This window comes from Macaca mulatta, chromosome 17 (assembly GCF_049350105.2).
Source record: "Macaca mulatta isolate MMU2019108-1 chromosome 17, T2T-MMU8v2.0, whole genome shotgun sequence".
NCBI classification, from domain to species: Eukaryota; Metazoa; Chordata; class Mammalia; order Primates; family Cercopithecidae; genus Macaca; species Macaca mulatta.
Window position 1 is genome coordinate 10569530 of NC_133422.1, and position 18133 is coordinate 10587662.

General features: G+C 44.7%; 1 protein-coding gene across 2 annotated transcripts in view; it reads left to right on the forward strand.

Annotated features, from left to right (window-relative positions):
- Positions 1-18133, forward strand: part of ALOX5AP (arachidonate 5-lipoxygenase activating protein) — a 45555-nt gene that overhangs the window by 4874 nt on the left and 22548 nt on the right. Inside the window, exon 2 of one of the 2 annotated variants that reach the window (XM_077973662.1) lies at positions 15544-15669. In XM_077973662.1, coding sequence (XP_077829788.1) covers positions 15544-15669 — 126 coding nt within the window. 2 annotated transcript variants of the gene reach the window in all.

The window sequence follows — 18133 nt, forward strand, 5'->3', positions numbered from 1 at the left end:
TATCGCTTTCTCTGGAATCTGCCATCCCTGCCACCTTCTCAAAAAAGGCCTTTTATTCTCTCCATTCCACAAAGCTCAGGGTCAACACATGGGGTTTACACTGGAAGCTGAGGTCGCATCAGGAGCTGGGATCAGGGTAGACCTAGCTGCCCAATGCAGCTCCCAGACCTCCTGTAAAATGCTGACCTTTGAGGTCATGACAGCCCTCTCCCGCCATGCTCATAGCTGACCACTGAGCACCTGGACACTCTCCCTCCCCGACGTTCACAGAGAATGTGGGCACATGTCTCACAGTCTTCCCTTGATCCAAACTGCTGCCTTCCTCTTGAGTGACAGCAGCATCTTTCGGATGTCTTGGCCTGCCTAGCTTTATTCTTGTGTTCTGCCGTCAAGTCGCCACTTCTGTTGCCATCGTGCCTGTCAGCGCAGTGCAGGCTGTGGTGAAATCTCACGAGCTCAGGCATCACACTGACCAGGTCTGAGTCCTGTCTCAGTTGTCAGCTAGTTGTGCAATGGTGGGAAAGGGACCTACACTTTCCAAGCCTCAATTCACTCGTCTAAGGCATGGTGACAATAATGGAGGTTGATTTAAAGTCCTTTGTAAGAATTAAGGGTTATAATAGATATAAAGTGCTGTATCTGGTATACCTAGAAAACGTTTCATAGAAGTTAGTAATTGTTGTTCACGTAATGACTCTCTAGGCTAGGATTTCAGCTTCACTGCATGCATATGGTGCACGCACACGGCGTGACCTCTCTCTGTCTCAGTATCCTCATCTGAGGACCGGGATAATTATACCTCTTCATAGGGATGTCATAAAGATTAAATAATATGTGTAAGGCTGCTTGCATTTAGCTGCATTCAACAAATATTTCCGTATCCTTCTCCTTATTTCTCCTTACTTTCTTGCTTATTATCTGCTCTAGGTATAGATTTCAGAGAACTAAGCTTGTTACAATCCTTCATAAAATAACCAGGCTGGTTAGGACATTTCCAAAAGTCAATACTGTTTAGTGACTATTCTCTGTTTAATCTATTTTGATTGTCCAGGGTCATCTCTTGCTATGTCATAGGTGGTTGGCTTCTTCTAGAGAAGTGAGACTATGGACAAGTTCCAAGTGAGTGAGGCAACCAGTCGGGATGTTCTACTGAAAAACTCATGTCAGTTCTAATTTGTGATTGTAATTCAATCACAGTCTGAGAACAGGAGGACTGTGGTTCAAATGTTCTGTTCCCCCCCCCTTTTTTTTTTCTAGAGGATAATTTTTTTTTTTTTTTTGAGACAGAGTCTTGCTCTGTCGCTAAGCTGGAGTGCAGTGGCCTGATCTTGGCTCACTGCAACCTCTGCCTCCTGGGTTCAAGTGATTCTCCTGCCTCAGCCTCCCAAGTAGCTGGGACTACAGGCGCACACCACCACGCCCAGCTAATTTTTGTATTTTTAGTAGAGACGGTGTTTCACCATGTTGGCCAGGGTGGTCTTGATCTCTTGACCTCATGATCTGCCCACGTCGGCCCCCCAAAGTGCTGAGATTACAGGCGTGAGCCACCGTGCCTGGCCTCCAGAGGATAATTTTTAAATGTGCTTTTGCTTTTGGAAAATGTGATTGGCATTTTTTTCTAATTTTCTAATATGACACGCTGTCAGATGCTATGGATTACTTAAACCCTCTGGCCACCTAGAAAGATCTTTAAGTGGTTCTCAACAAGCTGCATACGCAATGTAAATTGTATTATCTCTCAGGATGTGTGAGAACATCTGTTTTTCTTCTAATGCAGTAAACATATAAGGGTCTCTTGGGATATCTTTTAAATAGACTTAATACAACATTCAGGAATGATAACAAAATATAATCACAGTCATAAGGGAATGTGAGCATTTCATATTAATAACATTGGAACCTTATGCTTAATACAGTGTTAAAAGTTGACAAACATGTAGGAGTCAGAAAATTCAATTAAAATTATTACAGTACTATGAATTTAGCCACATCCTGTGTTAGTTATGAAATCCATTTAACACCACAAACAATAATATTTTTAGCCAGTTTATTCAAAAGGAAAACAGGAACTAAACCACTTTCATGCAATATATAACTCTGTTAATATGGTCAGGCTAATTTTGCTGGGGGAAGGAACTTAACTTTTGAATATTTGAATGCCCAGTCATTTAATCTGAATATCCTATTTCCTTGCATGTTGCAAAATTTCTGTCAATATAAGGCAGAAAAGGAAATCTCTTCTCCCTGCTCATCCCTAAGAGAATGGGTTGCTGTGCCCTGAGAGCGTTTTCTGGGGGGCACAACTGCTTTTCTAATTTTCCTTCCCAGTTCTCTGTGGGCACAGATGCTCTTTGGTTGAAAGGGTTGTAATTCAGTCCCAAGATGAGGTATGGATACTGAATCCCTAACCTAGATCTGGGGACCCCATAGCCACACACCGGGGAAATGAAGCTTGTCATTCAGTTCTCCAGTCATTGCACAGGGTTCATGGACTCTTCATTGATCCCACCCAACGCTCCTTCTCTCTGCTAGCCGAATTCACATCTCTCTTCTCTATCAGGAGGCCATAGGAGATGGGCATTCATTTTTAATACACATACATCTGCATCAAGTTTAATTTTGCCATGTCTCAATCAATCCACTGTCAAATGGGTTGTTTGAGGGCTATCGTGCTTATCAAACATTTACTCAAGAATAGCCAAAGTCAGCCAAGCAAGGAGAACTTCAGCAACATTCCCAAATGGCCCCAACTAAGTACTGTAAGAGTCAGGATAGCTAAAGAGTCTTAAGAGCGACTTCTCAGGCAGTGGCACCAACATTCATCTGGTTGTTTAAGTCAGAAATCTGAGCATTATTATTGACTCCTCTTCCTCACCGTCTATCCCTCACTAAGCCTTGTAGCTACTATTTAGCAAACAGACCCTCAATACACAAATTTCTGTCTAAGGCCATGGCCACCATCCTAGTCTAATCCACCATCTCTTCTCTGGAACAGACCCCAGCTGCTCTCCCTGTCTCCGTGCTGGTCTCTCCAATCTGTGTTCCACACTGCAGCCAGAGTGCTCTACTCTACAATGCAAAACCATTTGTGAGACTCCTCCTCTTAAAATCCTCAAATGGCTTCTCTTTGCCCCCAGGATCATTTTGAAACTCCTTAATGGAAACAGCACGGCCCTTTGTGATGTGATTCCCCAACCCCTCCCACATCATCTTTTCAATCAGATTTCCCACTCAATGGAAATTTTGTTAGGTCCTCAACTTCATGGTGCTTTTCTCTTGCTCAGGATCTTTGAACATATTGTCTCTTCTTTCCTCCTGTATTTGCCAAAACACCACTTCCTCTGGTAAGATTTTCCTGACATCCTCTATAAAAAAAGATTGAGGAAGTTGACTACCCAAAATGTTTCCCATTCATTCCAAGCTCTATTCAAGGCAGTAAAGTGCCCAGCTGACAGATTACATTCCTCGTCTTTTCTGAAGCTAGCAATGGCCATGCAACAGCATTCTGGCCAATAAGATAGAAGTGGAATTTGAAGGGTGGGATTTCCAGGAAAGCTCATTGAAGAGGTAATTCCTCATTTCACTGCTTACTCTTTCTCTTTCCCGCTTCCTAAAATGCGGTGCAGATGGCAGACACTTCAAAGCTGTCTCAGGCAATCAGGTGATGTTAAGGCAGAAGCCCGCTTTATGATGGGTAGAACAGGAAGAAAGAAGGCACCTATGTTCTTGTTCACCTTGGACCACACCAGCCCTGGCTTGCCTACCACTGGAATTCCTTTAACGAGAGGCAAATGAAAGCTTACGTGTTTAAGCCATTGCTTATTATTATTATTTTTTATTTTTTGCTTATACGCAAATGAACTTTATCCTAACCAATATTAACACTAACTGGTTCTATTGCTTGGTACCAAGCCAGTGCATGACACATGGTGTATGTGCTCAGTAAGTATTTGTTGAATGAGTGAATAACTGAAAGAACATAGAGGATATATAACGTTCAGTTCTCCTGCCCAGATGTCATCTGATCCTCTTTAGGATCTGGGCCTGTAAAACTGTATCTGATATAGTTTGAATATTTGTTCCTTACAAATCTCGTGTTGAAATTTAATCCCTAATATTGGAGGCAGGGCCTAGTGGGAGGTGTTTTTTGTCATGGTGACGCATGGCCTGTTGCCGTTCTCACAGTAACGAGTGAATTTTTATTCTAGTGTCCCTCTCCAGTCAATATCCAGCCCTAGCCCCAGCTCCAGGCAACCACTGATCTGCTTTCTATTGCTATAAATTGTACTTATCTTTTCTAGGGTTTCATGCAAATGGAACCATACAGCATTCACTCTTTTGTGTCTGTCTTCTTTTGCTCAGCATAATGTTTTTGAGATTCATCCATGTTGTGTGCCTCAGTAGTTTGTTCTTTTTATTACTGGATAATTCCATTATAAGAATATACCACAATTTGTTTATCCATTTACTGCCTGATGGACATTTGGTTGTTTCCAGCTTTGCACCATTTTGAAACCTAAAGGCTGCCAGTTTTGAATGAGACCCCAGAACAATGAATGTAGGCTGTGTATACAAGCTCAGGCTGCTGGGCAAGCTGCTCTGCCACTTAGGCCTTAAGACCCAACTGACATGATGGTGCTTAAAGTAGCTGCAGTGGAAAGGGAAGCTGTTTGGAGCCTTTGGCAGGCCTTTATAGGTGAACCCCAGCATAGCACCTAATGATTTGGAGCAAAGCTGTCATTCCCTGAAGATAACTATTCTCCTTTTGAGAAACATCTTCTAGCTACTATCAATAATAAACACAAAATGCATCACCATGGGCCACCATGTTGTCTTTTGACCTGAGTTGTCCATTGTGAACAAGAGTCATCTGACCCAAGGCAGAAAGTTGGGTGCACACAGCAGTGTTCCATCATCAAATGGAATATGAGATTGGGCCCAAGTAGGTCCTGCAGGCACAAATAAGCTGCAAGAGCAAGTAGCGCAGGCCCTTGGCCCAGCCAGTACTGTTACCAGGTTGACTGCTCCCTCCCAGTCTGCATCTGTGGCTTCACGGGGAGTTTCCTATGCCTACTTGATGGAGGAAAAAACAAATTGGAGCATAGTTTATAGTGCTGGTACTACCCGAAGTGCCTAGCTGAGGCACTACAGCTCTACTCTGGGGTACCCCTGAAGGACAGTGCCAAAGGAAAACCCCCTCAGTGGGCAGAACTTAGAGCAATACAAGTGGGTGTTCATTTTGCCTAGAAGAGAAGATGGCCATAAGTTACAGATTTACACAAAATCACAGAGAGTGGTTAATGGTTTAGTCTGATGATCAGGAACTTCCAAGAGACTTGATTAGAAGACTGGTGACAAGGAGTCCTGGGGAAGAGGTATATGGATAGAATTCTCTGAATACACACAAAACATGAGAATATGTATCCCATATGAATGTTAACCAAAGAGCAGCCACAGCAGAAGAGGATTTTAAAATCAGCTGAATTAGATGATTCATTCTGACAGCATTAGCCAGTCTATTTCCCCAGCCACTGTTGCCCAACGGGCTTACATATATCATGACCAGGCGGGCAGGGCTATGTATGGACACAGCAACATGGATTTCCACTCATCAAGGCCAATTTGGCTCCAGCCATTGCTGAGTGCTCATCCTGCCAAGATAGAAATCTACGGCAATATGGCACCATTCCCTGGGCTAGAAAACCAACTGGTGGAAGGTTGATTACATTGGACAATTTCCATCATGGAAGGGGCAGTGCTTTGTCTTCCTTGGAATAGACATTTACTCTAGACATGGATGTGCCTTCCCTGACTACAATGCTCTGCCAAACCCACCATCCGTGGGCTTAATTTTATTTGTTATAAAATTTCAGCCACCATTGCTTCTGACCAAGGAAGCAATCTTACAGCAAAGGAAGTACAGATATGAGCTTCTGATCACGGGCTTCACTGGCCTCACAGTGAAGCAGGTGGCCAGATTAGAACAGTGGAATGGATTTTAAAGGCTCAGTGACAGCACCAGCTGGGCAGCAACACCTTGTTGGCCTGGGGTTATGTCCTCCAGGATGCTTTAAGTCAGTGGCCAATACATGATACTATTTCTCCCACTGTCAAGATTCATGGGTCCAAGAATCATGGGGTCAAAACGGGAGTGGCTTTTCTCACTAACACCCTGGTGTTCGAGTAGTAATTTTTCCTTCCCATTCCTGTAACTTTGGGCTCTGCTATTGCAGAAATCTTAGTTCCTATGGGGGGAATGTTTCCATCAGGGAATACAATGGTGGTTCCACTAAACTGACAGCTCAGTTCGCCATCTCCTCATGCCAGTGAATATACAAGCAAGGAAGGGGGTTCCTTTCCCACCTGGGGTGACTGATCCTAATTACCAAGGAGAAACTGGACTGTCACTTCACAATGAGGGTGAGGAGTATGTACTCTATGTGTCTGTGACTAATGTCAATAGAAAGTGACACCAACCTAGTACACAGAGGACTGATTGTGGTCCAGGCCCTTCAGGAATGAAGATTTGAGCCACCAGGCAAGGAACTTGGACTCACTGAGGTGGGCATATTCCAAGGAGAGTATTTTATCTGTATCCATCTATATCCATCTATATTCCATCTGTGTTCCCCTTGGAATTCCTATTCATGAACATGGGGAATTCCAAAGGGAATATAGAATGAGTAGCGGAAGGTAGTTATAAATGTCAGTCAAAAATCATACAACCAGTTTGAGAAATGAGGAAGGTGATAGTGTTGAATATTTCTTGTTTATCTTGATAAAAATGTATTTGTACATATATTAACCAGTTTATTCATTTATTATTATTTTTTGAGATGAGCTCTCACTATGTTGCTCAGGCTGGTCTTGAACACCTGGGCTCAACTGATCCTACTGCTTAGTCCTCCGAGTAGCTGGGACTACAGGCATGCACCACCACACCAGCTAACCAGTTTTTTCCTATTCCTCTATTCAATTTCTCTACTATAAAACGTAATATGTGTTAATGGTAGTTAACTTTATATCTCAGTATTAAGTTACAAGATATCAAAAAAGGAATGCGACTTAGTTACAAGCAGAATGAATATCACTCAAAGATGAATAAAGAGAAGAGGGTTAGTGCATTTTCTACTGGATGAGAGAAAGTTTCATTGCTAGGTGGAAGCATGATTTTGCCCTTTTTTCCACCCCCCCTCAAGTCTCACTCTGCAGCCCAGGCTGCAATCTTGGCTCACTGCAACCTCTGTCTCCTGGGTCCAAGTGATTCTCCAGCCTCAGCCTCTAGAGTAGCTGGGATTACAGGTGTGCCAGGGTAATTTTTGTATTTTTAGTAGAGGTGTTTCTTCATGTTGGCCAGGCTGGTCTTGAACTCCTGGCCTCAAGTGATCCACCTGCTTTGGGCTCGCAAAGTGCTGGGATTACAGGTGTGAGCCACTGTGCCCAGTCACCATGGTCTTTTTGGAAGGCAACTTTAGCATGGTTAAGAGGTGCGAATGGATGCTAAGCTAACACCAGGTAAGCCCTGGTAGATCTGTATTGTGTCAATGTGCCTACACTAGAGCCATGTTTCCCCAAATTCACTTTTCCTACATACCTCTGGATTAGTGTGGGCCACTGGAGACATTTCACATGAGATGAGGAAGGTGGGAGTGAAGGAGCAGTATCTTTTTACACTAACCAGGTCAGGAAGGGCATGTGGCTCTGTCTCACTTTGTTGGGAATCTGCCCATCATCTGGTTGGCTTAGGTCAGTGGTTGAGCTCACAGCTGTTCCAGCTTCTGCTGGAAACTCCTTCAGTTTCTCTGACTGCTCTGTGATGAAGGCATCAGATTCTTCTGCAGAAAACCCCAACGTTGAAGTTGGGGCTTCATGTTGGTGAGTGATAGATACGGGTTCCAGCCCATCCTGTGGTTTCTCGCAAATTTCAGTGTCAGCTCAGTCTTGCGGGTTTTGGGTTGTCCTTGCTTCTCACACGTCATGCCTTCCTTCCCTTCCTGACAGTCTCCCCTTTAGAGTTTAGGAGTCAGCCCCAGCCACAGAAACAGCAGCCTCACTGTTAAAGGTTGAATTGTGTTTCCCCAAAAGGTAGGTTGAGGCCCTACCTGCCGGGACTTCAGAATGTAACCTTGAGAACAGCATCATTGCAAATCTAATTAATTAAGATGAGGGCATACTGGCTCAGGATGGGCTCCTAATTCAATACAACCAATGTCCTTATACGATGGCCACAGGAAGACAGAGACACCAGGGGAGAACACCATGTGCTGATGGAGGTGGTGGCAGCTGGATTATAACCAGAAGCCAGGAAGAGGCAAGAAGGAATCCTCCCTTAGTGATTTTAGATGGAGCATGACCCTGTCGACACCTTGATTTTTAGACTTTTATTCCCTAAAACTGTAAAACAATACATTTCTGTTGTTTTAAGCCACTCGGTTTGTGCTACTTTGTTACAGCAACTCCAGAAAACAAAACCACACTCAGACTGTTTAATCAGCCTCCTTAATTGCATATGGTCTAATCCCTATAATGAATCCCTTAAAAATGTGTGTGTATATATATTTAAAAATATAAAATATTGTCTAGTGGTTCTGCATCTCTGGTCAATCCCTGACTGATACAGAATATGTATTTCCATTTCTAATGATGAAATACCTGAGTGAAATTTCTAGGACATATGGTAAGTGTATGTTTAGCTTTTAAAGAAACTGCCAACGTGGGGGAATTGCTTGAGGCTAGGAGTTCAAACAGTCTGGGCAACATAGTGATACCCTGTCTCTACGAAATAAAAAATATTAGCAGGGTGTGGTGGTGTGTGTCTGTAGTCTCAGCTACTCAGGAGGCTGAGGTGGGAGATTCACCTGAGCCCAGATCTTTGAAGTTATAGTGAGCTATGATCACACCACTGTACTCTAGCCTAGGTGACAGAGAAAGTTGGTCTCTAAAAAACAAACAAACAAACAAACAAACAAAAAGGAAACTGTCAAACTCTTCCCAACATGTTGCCGTTTTTACATTTACCATTTTACATTCTTACCAGCAATGATTGATAGTTCCAGTTGCTCCATACCCTTGCTAACCATTCCAATAGGTGTATCGTGTTATCTCATTGTAGTTTTAATTTGTGTTTCCCTAGTGACTAATGATGTTTAACATCTTTTCATGTACCTACTGGCTATATGTATATCTTTTTTAGCAAAATATCTGTTGTTATTTGAAGAGTGGAAATTTTACATTTCGATGAAGTCTAATTTATTGTTTTTTGTGGTTTTTTTGTTTGTTTTTTTACTTGGATGGCTCATGCTTTTTGTGTTATCTAAAAAATATTTGCCTTCTTCATGGTCACAAAGACTTTCTCCTATGTTTTCTTTTGGAAGCTTTATATTTTTAGTTTTTATGTTTATGTTTAAGAGCCACTTCTAGTTATAATTTGTGTGATTTTTTGAAAGGGTCAAGGTTCATTTTCTTTCCCATAAGAATATACAGTTGTTCTAACACCCTTGTTAAAAAGACTTTCCTTTCCCCATTGAATTACTTCATCAAAAATTAACTGAGCATATATGGGCATCACGAATTTTAATCCTATCAGAACTGAATGTTTCCAAGGCAGGCCATGCCCATGACTGACCTCCTTTCCTTGGATAGCCTACAAAACAGATAAAGCTAAGTCTGGAGCAAAGAAATCCATGTCTAACCTGTTGTTGTTGTTGTTTTTTCTTGAGATGGAGTCTCCCTCTGTCACCCAGGCTGGAGTGCAGTGGCGTGATCCTGGCTCACTGCAATCTCTGCCTCCCAGGTTCAAGCGATTCTCCTGCCTCAGCCTCCCAAGGAGCTGGAATTGCAGGTGTATACCACTACACCCATCTAATTTTTGTATTTTTAGTAGAGACAGGGTTTTGCCATTTTGGCCAGACTGGTCTTGAACTCCTAACCTCAGGTGATCTGCCCGCCTCGGCCTCCCACAGTTTTGGGGTTACAGGCGTGGGCCATGGCACCCGGCCTTAACCTTTGTTTTCTTACACAACACACTACGTGATGTTTTCCATATGCGTGTGTCATTTGCTTCATTTTCCTACAAACGCATAAGCAATACACTGTGTGGTGTGAGTTTGTAATGGGAAAAGGAAGGGGTTTTGCAGAAACTACATTTGCTTCCTGCTATCTGTGTGAATGGCTATGGACTTTGCCTTCTATTTGCTTGCTTTGCACCGATATGATCAGCTTACAATTTAAGATTATAGAGAAGGTCATCTCTGTAAAGCACTCTGAGCATGTATGGAGTTCAATCAATAGCATATGAGCTACAGCAAATTCACTATCTTTGTTTCTTCAGCTACAGGATGGCATGAGGATTCATCTCAATTTAGTTCAATTCTGTTCAGAACCATGAGCTAGCCATTCATGGAAGGAAAGGCCACCTGATTGTGGCCGGGGAAGGAGAAACGACACTTTAACCAGGTTGATTTGGTTCTCACAGACACCATGTGTCACTGGCATGTGACATCTGGAACAGACCATGCCTGGTCTCTCTGTTCATATCACTTATCATTCAGATCAATATTGGTCTGAATATTCTTGAGACTAACTGAAATGAAAAGGAACTGTTGTGTAACCATCCATAATTCCAGCCTGTAGACCTGGGCTGTATTTCTATGCCCTGCTTGGCACTGATCCCACCTCCTGCCCCTCTCCCTCACCACCAGTCAATCCTCGTCCTAATGAACAGAGAGGGCAACCCTGAATGGGGAGTGGAGGGAAGAGATGTCATGAGATGGCAACGTGTACCCTGAAATGAGGATGAAGGCCACGTGAATGTTGTAGGCTGACAGCCGGGCATAGTGGCCCTGTTGCCATGGCGATGGAGGCATGTTGACGCAAAGTGTCTGCACAGCTCCTAGAATTTTTAACAGCAGCTAGGCAGAGCCTCGGCATTCCTGAATTGTTGCCCCCCTGAGTCACTCCTTGGCCCCAGCTGTCCTGATCTCTGTTGACAAATGGTTGTCCTTCACAGTCAAACTACTAACAGTACTCTAATTAATGAATGTGCTAATTATTCTTGCCTACTCCCAGCACATTTGTCTAACTAACCTGTCACACACAGATCAGTGCAGCATATGCATAATTATGGAGGGCGCTGGGAGCAGGGGATGGGCGGGAGAGGGGTGGGCTGTCGCTGTGGGATATTTCTTGTAAAATTACCTTTGCTAACAGTCAGATGTCGTGGGGATATGTTATTTCCTGTAAAGTGCATATGTCTTCCTTTCTTTCCTTTCTAAAAATCTCTCTTCAGGGCTGAGGGGCCAGTGCTCAGTGCTTTAGCCTGTGAGGGGATTGCCAGGCATAAATGCAGAAGGACCAGGGAGCCCCAGGTTCTGAAGACAACTCCAGTAGCACCACGTAGGGTGATTAAAACCCCAGACTTTAAAGCCAGACCGGCCTGGGCTTGAACCCTCGTTCTGCTCCTTGCTATGTGGGTCTCTGCCTTGACCACATTTTTTTTTTTTTTTTTTTTAAAGACAGGATCTCCTTCTGTTGGAGTGCAGTGTTGAGATCACAGTTCCCTGAAGCCTCCATTTCCACAGTCTCAAGCGATCCTCTTGCCTCAGTCCCGAGTAGCTGGGACTACAGGTCTGCCACCACGTCCAGCTAATTTATTTTTCCTAGAGACGGGGGTCTTGCTATGTTGCCCAGTCTGGTCTCCAACTCCTGGACTCAAGCCATCCTCTAGCCTCGGCCTTCCAAAGTGCTGGGACTACAGGCGTGAGCCACCGTGCCAGGCCCTTGACCACATTTTTAACCCCTTTGAACCTCAGTTTCACTTTCTGGGCAATGGGAGGAGCGTAATTTGTCCCTCAGAGGGTTGCACTGAAGAGCAAACGTGAGGCTCTGGGCACAATGTCCAGCACAGACTAGGTCCCCACGACACAGCCGCTCAGCGCCTCCAAATTCTGGGCTGCTCTGGGCTGCGGCCAGGCGGTCTCGTGCGGGAATCCGGGCAGGCGGGGCAGGCTGCGCTCCCCTCCCTGGCTCTCCCGGCGCCCCTCGTCTTTTTGTTCTGTCTCAGCAGCTCTCTATTGAGATGAATGGCATTTCCAGAGCTTCACCTCTGATAAGTGCTCCTCTGCAGCCGCAGCCAGAATCTTAATGTGTGCTCTGTCATTTAACATTTAATGGCCGTCTCGGCTATTAACACGCTCTTCCGGGTGAAGTGGACTCCCTCCATCCCCGGGCCTCTGCACGTGCTCTGCGCGCCGGCTGCGGCTGCGGGTGACTCCGAGGAGCTCAGAGCAGGGGCACCCAGCACCTCTCCAGGCGCCTTTGGGCCTTCTAAAGCGCGAATGGCTGGACTTTTCTCCCATGTGTGGGGCCCCAGAAGGTATGGGTCCCTGCGTTCCACGGAGCCCGGAAGGTTTCCAGTGGTGGTGGGGGCTGACCATGTTGGTCCCCGTAGGTGCTGTTTTCGTGTGCCGGCAGATTGGGATGAGTTTTAAAGACAGAAGTGTGTAGGATTGAGAAACTTCTTTAAAAACTGGAAATTTTAATCTGGGGATTATAAGCATTGGACCATCAAGTGCAACAGTAAATACACCTCTCATTCCCTCCTCCCAGTTTTTCTTTGCGGGGTTAGTCCCCCTCTGCCATATGATAATTGTGAGAACTACCAGGGTCTTCGTTCTCCTGCCATCTGGTTGACCTCTCCAAGAATGGACACCCAGGCAGCCTGGGCCAATGAGGCTGTCCTAAGAGATTAGACGAGAGAAGTCAGTCTTTGACAGGTGATGGAAGCTGTAAAATGTCAAACTCCAGAGACGGTGAAGATGTCGCCAGGAAACAGGCCTCCAGAGAGAATACGTTTGACATGCTAAGAGAAGCCGAGAGAGAGGAGAGATTGGAAGAAAGAGACAGAGGTAGAGAGAAGGGGAAGAGAGAAAGGGACAGAAGAGAGAGTAAAAAGAGGGGAAGGCAGGAGAGAGAGAATCCCATTTAAGAGTGCTACATTTAAGAGAGAGAGAGAAAGCTTTCTAGCTCCAAGGCCTAACCACATCTCTACTCTTTTCAACTTCGGTTGTCAGATTTTTAGACTTTGAGTGAATAAATTCTCCTTTTTGCCTAAACTAGTTTGAGCTAAGTTTCTAATGCTTGCAACTGGAATACTTTGTAAGAGGACTGGCCTTCACTTCTGATGCATTGTCACTAAGATGTGGTAAATGTTAGAAGGGCTAACTCTATGGGGTTCAAACTCCTTGGCTACCAAAACCCAAACATCCCCTGAAACTTACCAAACTGCAGGTATGAACTGGATCTCACTAAGGTGAATATATAAATCTTGCAAGTGCTGAGCCCTAACAAATCTTGTAATAACTCTGTGGTAGTTAATTTTATGTCAAACTGATTGAGCTAAAAAATGCCCAGGTAGCTGGTAAAATGTTTTTTCCGGGTGTGTTGGTGAGGGTGTTTCTCAAAGAGATCAGCACTGGAATCAGTGGACTGGGTAAAGAATTCCCACCCTCACCAACGTGGTGGGTGTCATCAATCCACTGAGGGCCTGCATAGAACAAAAAGTGGGCAGAAGGGCAAATTCCCTCTTCTTCTTGAGCTGGGCCATCCATCTTCTCCTGCCCTTGGACGCTGGAGCCCCTGGTTCTCCAGCTTTTGGATTCAGACTGGGTCTTGCACCATTGCCCTCCTTGATGATCAGGCCTTTGAATGCAGACTCATCTTCACCAGCAGCTATTCCGAGTCTCCTGCTTGCCGATGGCAAACCATGAAACTTCATGGTCTCCATGAGCATGTGAACCAATTTCTATTATAAATCTGCAATATATATATATATGTAATGACTAAACAATGTTTGAAAGGCAGAGGAGGGTGGATCACCAAGTGGGTCAGCTCTGCCCAATCACAGAAAATCATGCTCTTAAAGTATAGAGAGAGTGCAGAGCCCAACCCAGTCACGGGTGCATGTGGAACTGTACCTCATTGTCTCCATATATATATATATATCTCCATATATACATCTCCATATATAAAAATCTATATATATACACATATGGAGATGTGTGTGTGTATATGTGTATATGGAGATTTATTCATTTATTGGTTCGGTTTCTCTGGAGAGCCTTGGCTAATATAAAGTCTACACTCTACAAAGTGCCCTAGGTACTCAGGGAGTACCCAAGTGTGTCATGACCAGCCCGACTGCCCTGGCTACTGGCTTCCCCGCTTGCAACTCTGCACATTGCCTCCACCAGCCTTTCTCTCTCAGCTGAACCGAGGGCACTCAAGCTGGCCTCTGGCACCGTATGTCTGAGGGAGCAATATCTTCCCCTGCACTGACCTCTTCCAAGCCGAGACGCAGCCCTCCCTGCTGCCACCAGTTACGGTGGTCCATGTTCCCTTTCAAAGTGAAGTTTTGATAAAAGCGCCTCTCATCCAATGCCAAATAGCTGAGTCTGGTACAAAGGTTGCAGATGTTTTGCATTTGCCATGTAACCTCGGAGGGATTGCCATTCACACTGAGCTAAGCTGCAGAATACCAGACGGCCACCTCACCCACCCGGCAGGTCCACGCTTACACTCTCTCAGAAAGCACAGCCGCTCTACTCGTACTAAGTTGAAAAGAATTTCCAGGAAGGCGTTTCTACAATTGCCTCAGAAAAGCCAGTTGCAGTGTTTAACAATCCTTTGGAAACTTCCCTTAGGGATCATCTGTAACTCTATTTCTGCCTTTTGCCAATTATTTGGTTTGGTTTTAATTCTTTGGTTTAATCCATTAATTCCTTTTATTACTTTTCTCTGAAGAAATGGAGATATCAGCTGTCCCTCCCCACTGCCATTGATTCCTTCCTTCATTCAAACCTTATGTGGCTGCTACTGAGGGCCCTACTGTGTGTTAAGTGTTCACTTTTTTTCTTGGAATTCAAAAAAAGAAGGACAGTGCTTGGGGCACAGATCTTTTGGTGTTGTATACATTTTGTTTAAAGTTTCATTTTACGTGTGTGTGTGTGTGTGAGAGAGAGAGAGAGAGAGAATCTTTCTCTGTTGCCCAGGCTGGAGTACAGTGGCATAGTCATCGGCTCACAGAAGCCTCAAAGTCCTGGGCTCAAGCGATCTTCCCACCTCAGCCCCCCAAAGTGCTGGGGTTACAGGCTTATACCACTCTGTCTGACTTGAGAGTTTTGGGTTTTCTTTCCCTTCTTTCTCTTTGCTGAAGCCAGAGATGATGGCAGCTTCCAGATTCTCTGGTGCCTGTGCTGGGCTCATGCTGGTCCTAGTCTTGGATCCAGGATTCATTCTGGAGACTCCCAGGAAAGTTTCCCATGACAAGAAAGTGTGGGAGAGTGCTGGCTTTGTCTGCTCCTCTGCCAAGCCCTGCTTCTCCTAGTAGCTTGCACTGAACCACAGCCAGGGCATTTTGGTGGCTAGTTTTTTTAAAAAAAAAAAAAAAAAAAAAAAGGAAGAAGGAGGCACTGTGTCATTGTGCTGGGGATCTTCAGAAATTCTAATGATGAAAGAGTGCAAGCTCTCACTTCCCCTTCCTGTACAGGGCAGGTTGTGGGGCCGGAGCCAGAGCAGTCCTCTCCGGAGAGCCTGAAGCAAACATGGATCAAGAAACTGTAGGCAATGTTGTCCTGCTGGCCATTGTCACCCTCATCAGCGTGGTTCAGAACGGTAAGCAAAACCTTTTACTCAGGGAAGGACAGAAGGGGAGATTTTCTTTGATGGGTGTTTGGAAATCAGGCTTAAACTATTGTGTCGGTGTGTGCGCATGCACACACACTTTTACCTTACCTTTATTTGCTTCTTTTTATTTGAATGTGTAGGGTTGTGTGTATTTCTGTGTAAATTTGGCGTTTTCCTCCTCTTAGTCTTTCACTTTCGTGGTGATGACTGGTCCCATTTTTAGAGCCAGGGCTGCAACTTGAAGGCTTTTGCTAAAACCCTCACTGAACTGTCTATGATCAGCATTTTAGCTATTGATTAATGTAGCCAGGCAAGAGGTGGAAGGTAAGAAGACTAGAAAGGGAACATGATATACACATTTACGCAGACACGGGGCTTTTCTAACTTCTGCAGTGCAATTGAAGTTCCCGGTCATCTGCAGTCTAAAAAGAGTGATTTTGGTACGTGTGTAGGAAAAATCATCTTATTATTTTTCCTCTATATTACTTTTTTCTTTTGTTCTTCTGAAGAAACATGGTTTTATTTTTGTGACACCTTTTTTTTCTCTAGCATGTATAATTTTAGAAGCATTTTTCTTTTTTTTTTTTTTTTGAGACGGAGTCTCACTCTGTAGCCCAGGCTGGAGTGCAGTGGCCGGATCTCAGCTCACTGCAAGCTCCGCCTCCCGGGTTCACGCCATTCTCCGGCCTCAGCCTCCCAAGAAGCATTTTTCATATGCATTGTATACTTCGGAAAGAGAGAGAGAGAGAGAGGAAAATTGTCCTGCTCGGCATTTGCATTTCCATTATTCCGCTATTAGTTAAAAAAAAAAAAAAAAAAAAAACAAGCAGGATACCTAGATCTGGAAAAGGGATGGCTGTGTAGAGCTGTCTCCCTAAAGTTCTAAGTTAGGACTGCCTCAGACCACTTTCATAAGTATCTCCAGTGCCTTTGTGTTTTATATTTATTAAGATAGAGAAAAAAAAAAAGAGTAATTACTAAGGGCAGCTGCTGTAGCTTCGTGGTGATTACTGAACATTGACACGCTGTCACGTTTTGGAACTTTGAGTATTGAATCACTTTGGGATATTCTATTTTCCCCCATCTTGAGTGTGGACAGATGATGGTGATGTAGCCTCCTGGGCACAGAGCAAGCCTCCCCCTCAGCCTCCAGGGCAGAAAGGCCCAGCTTCGTACACTCCAAGTATGTTTTCTATAAGAACTATACTTTGTGGTTCTCTGACCCAAACATTTTTATACTAAATTACATACAACGAAGTTGTGGCTCAGAGAGGGAACAAATGGCTTATTTAGGCCACCATTTCCTTGAGCCCTTACGGTTTCACACGGGGCTCCCTTGGCCCTGTAAATTGGCAAGGATTCCTTTATTCAACCTGCATACATGTACAGAGACCCTGCTCTGGGCCAGATAGTATTCTGGGTACGGGGAAATAGAGCAGGGAACAAAACAGCTCCAGTGATGGACAGGTCAGCCTGCGGCCACGCCTGCAGTCTCTGCGAAGGTAGCTGTAGGGGTGGGCAGGTGGCCAGCACTTATTCAGCTCTAGTATTCACTTATTCACCTCTCCCCTGACACCCATCAATAAAACTGAGGGGCATCGGTGGACAGGGGACCTTGTGCCCCCTCACCTGTCTGTGCAGTTAGGGCTGAACTCTGCTATGAAGTTTGAGTTCACTCTGTCCGGCTCCCTCTCGATTCAGAGCTGAGCTGGGGGAAGCTTCAGAGCTCTCCATTTCAAGGACAGGTTCTCTTCACCTCTCCTAACGGAGGTGCACTAGGGAACTGGCCCTGCTCTGCCCAGGGCTTTATCCTGGGCTTTGCCATCATGGTTTAGCAAACCCTGTTCAGATTGAGGTGAGTGTGAGATTTTGAATTCTTTTTGACAGATAGGATTAAATCTTCTTCTGTGGGACAAGTGGGAGGTGGAGGTAAGATTAAAGATGGCCAGACGTCTGAGTCCTGACAGCCACAGTCTGGAGATCTAGATCCCCTTGGGAGCCAGCTGAGGCAATGTGTGGTCAGAGTGACTTTGCACAGTTCTCCTGCCTGTGCTCAGTGAGGGAATTTCTGTGGTCCCAATGAAACCACAGCAGAGCCCCTCATATACCTCTCAGTGGAGGTGGCAAAACATTCAATAACTTGGGAGATAACACGACTATTTGTTTTTAACTGTGAGTTTTTAGGTAATCCCAAAGATCCAGATGTATGTCCAAGCCTCTTTTTGCAATTCTAATTCACCTCAATGTTGCAACCATAGACCTACCTTACAGAATTAAAAAAAAATATGCAAAAACCCTGCCTTTCTTCTTCCTCATACCCTAAAATGCCATTGTGAACACTTCCTGTTAGTTAAAGAAAGATTTCCATGGTGTTACCAGGCACTGCACCCAGTCTGCGTCCTAAGACAGTGAGGCACAGTTCCACATACACCCATGACTGCACTGGGCTCTG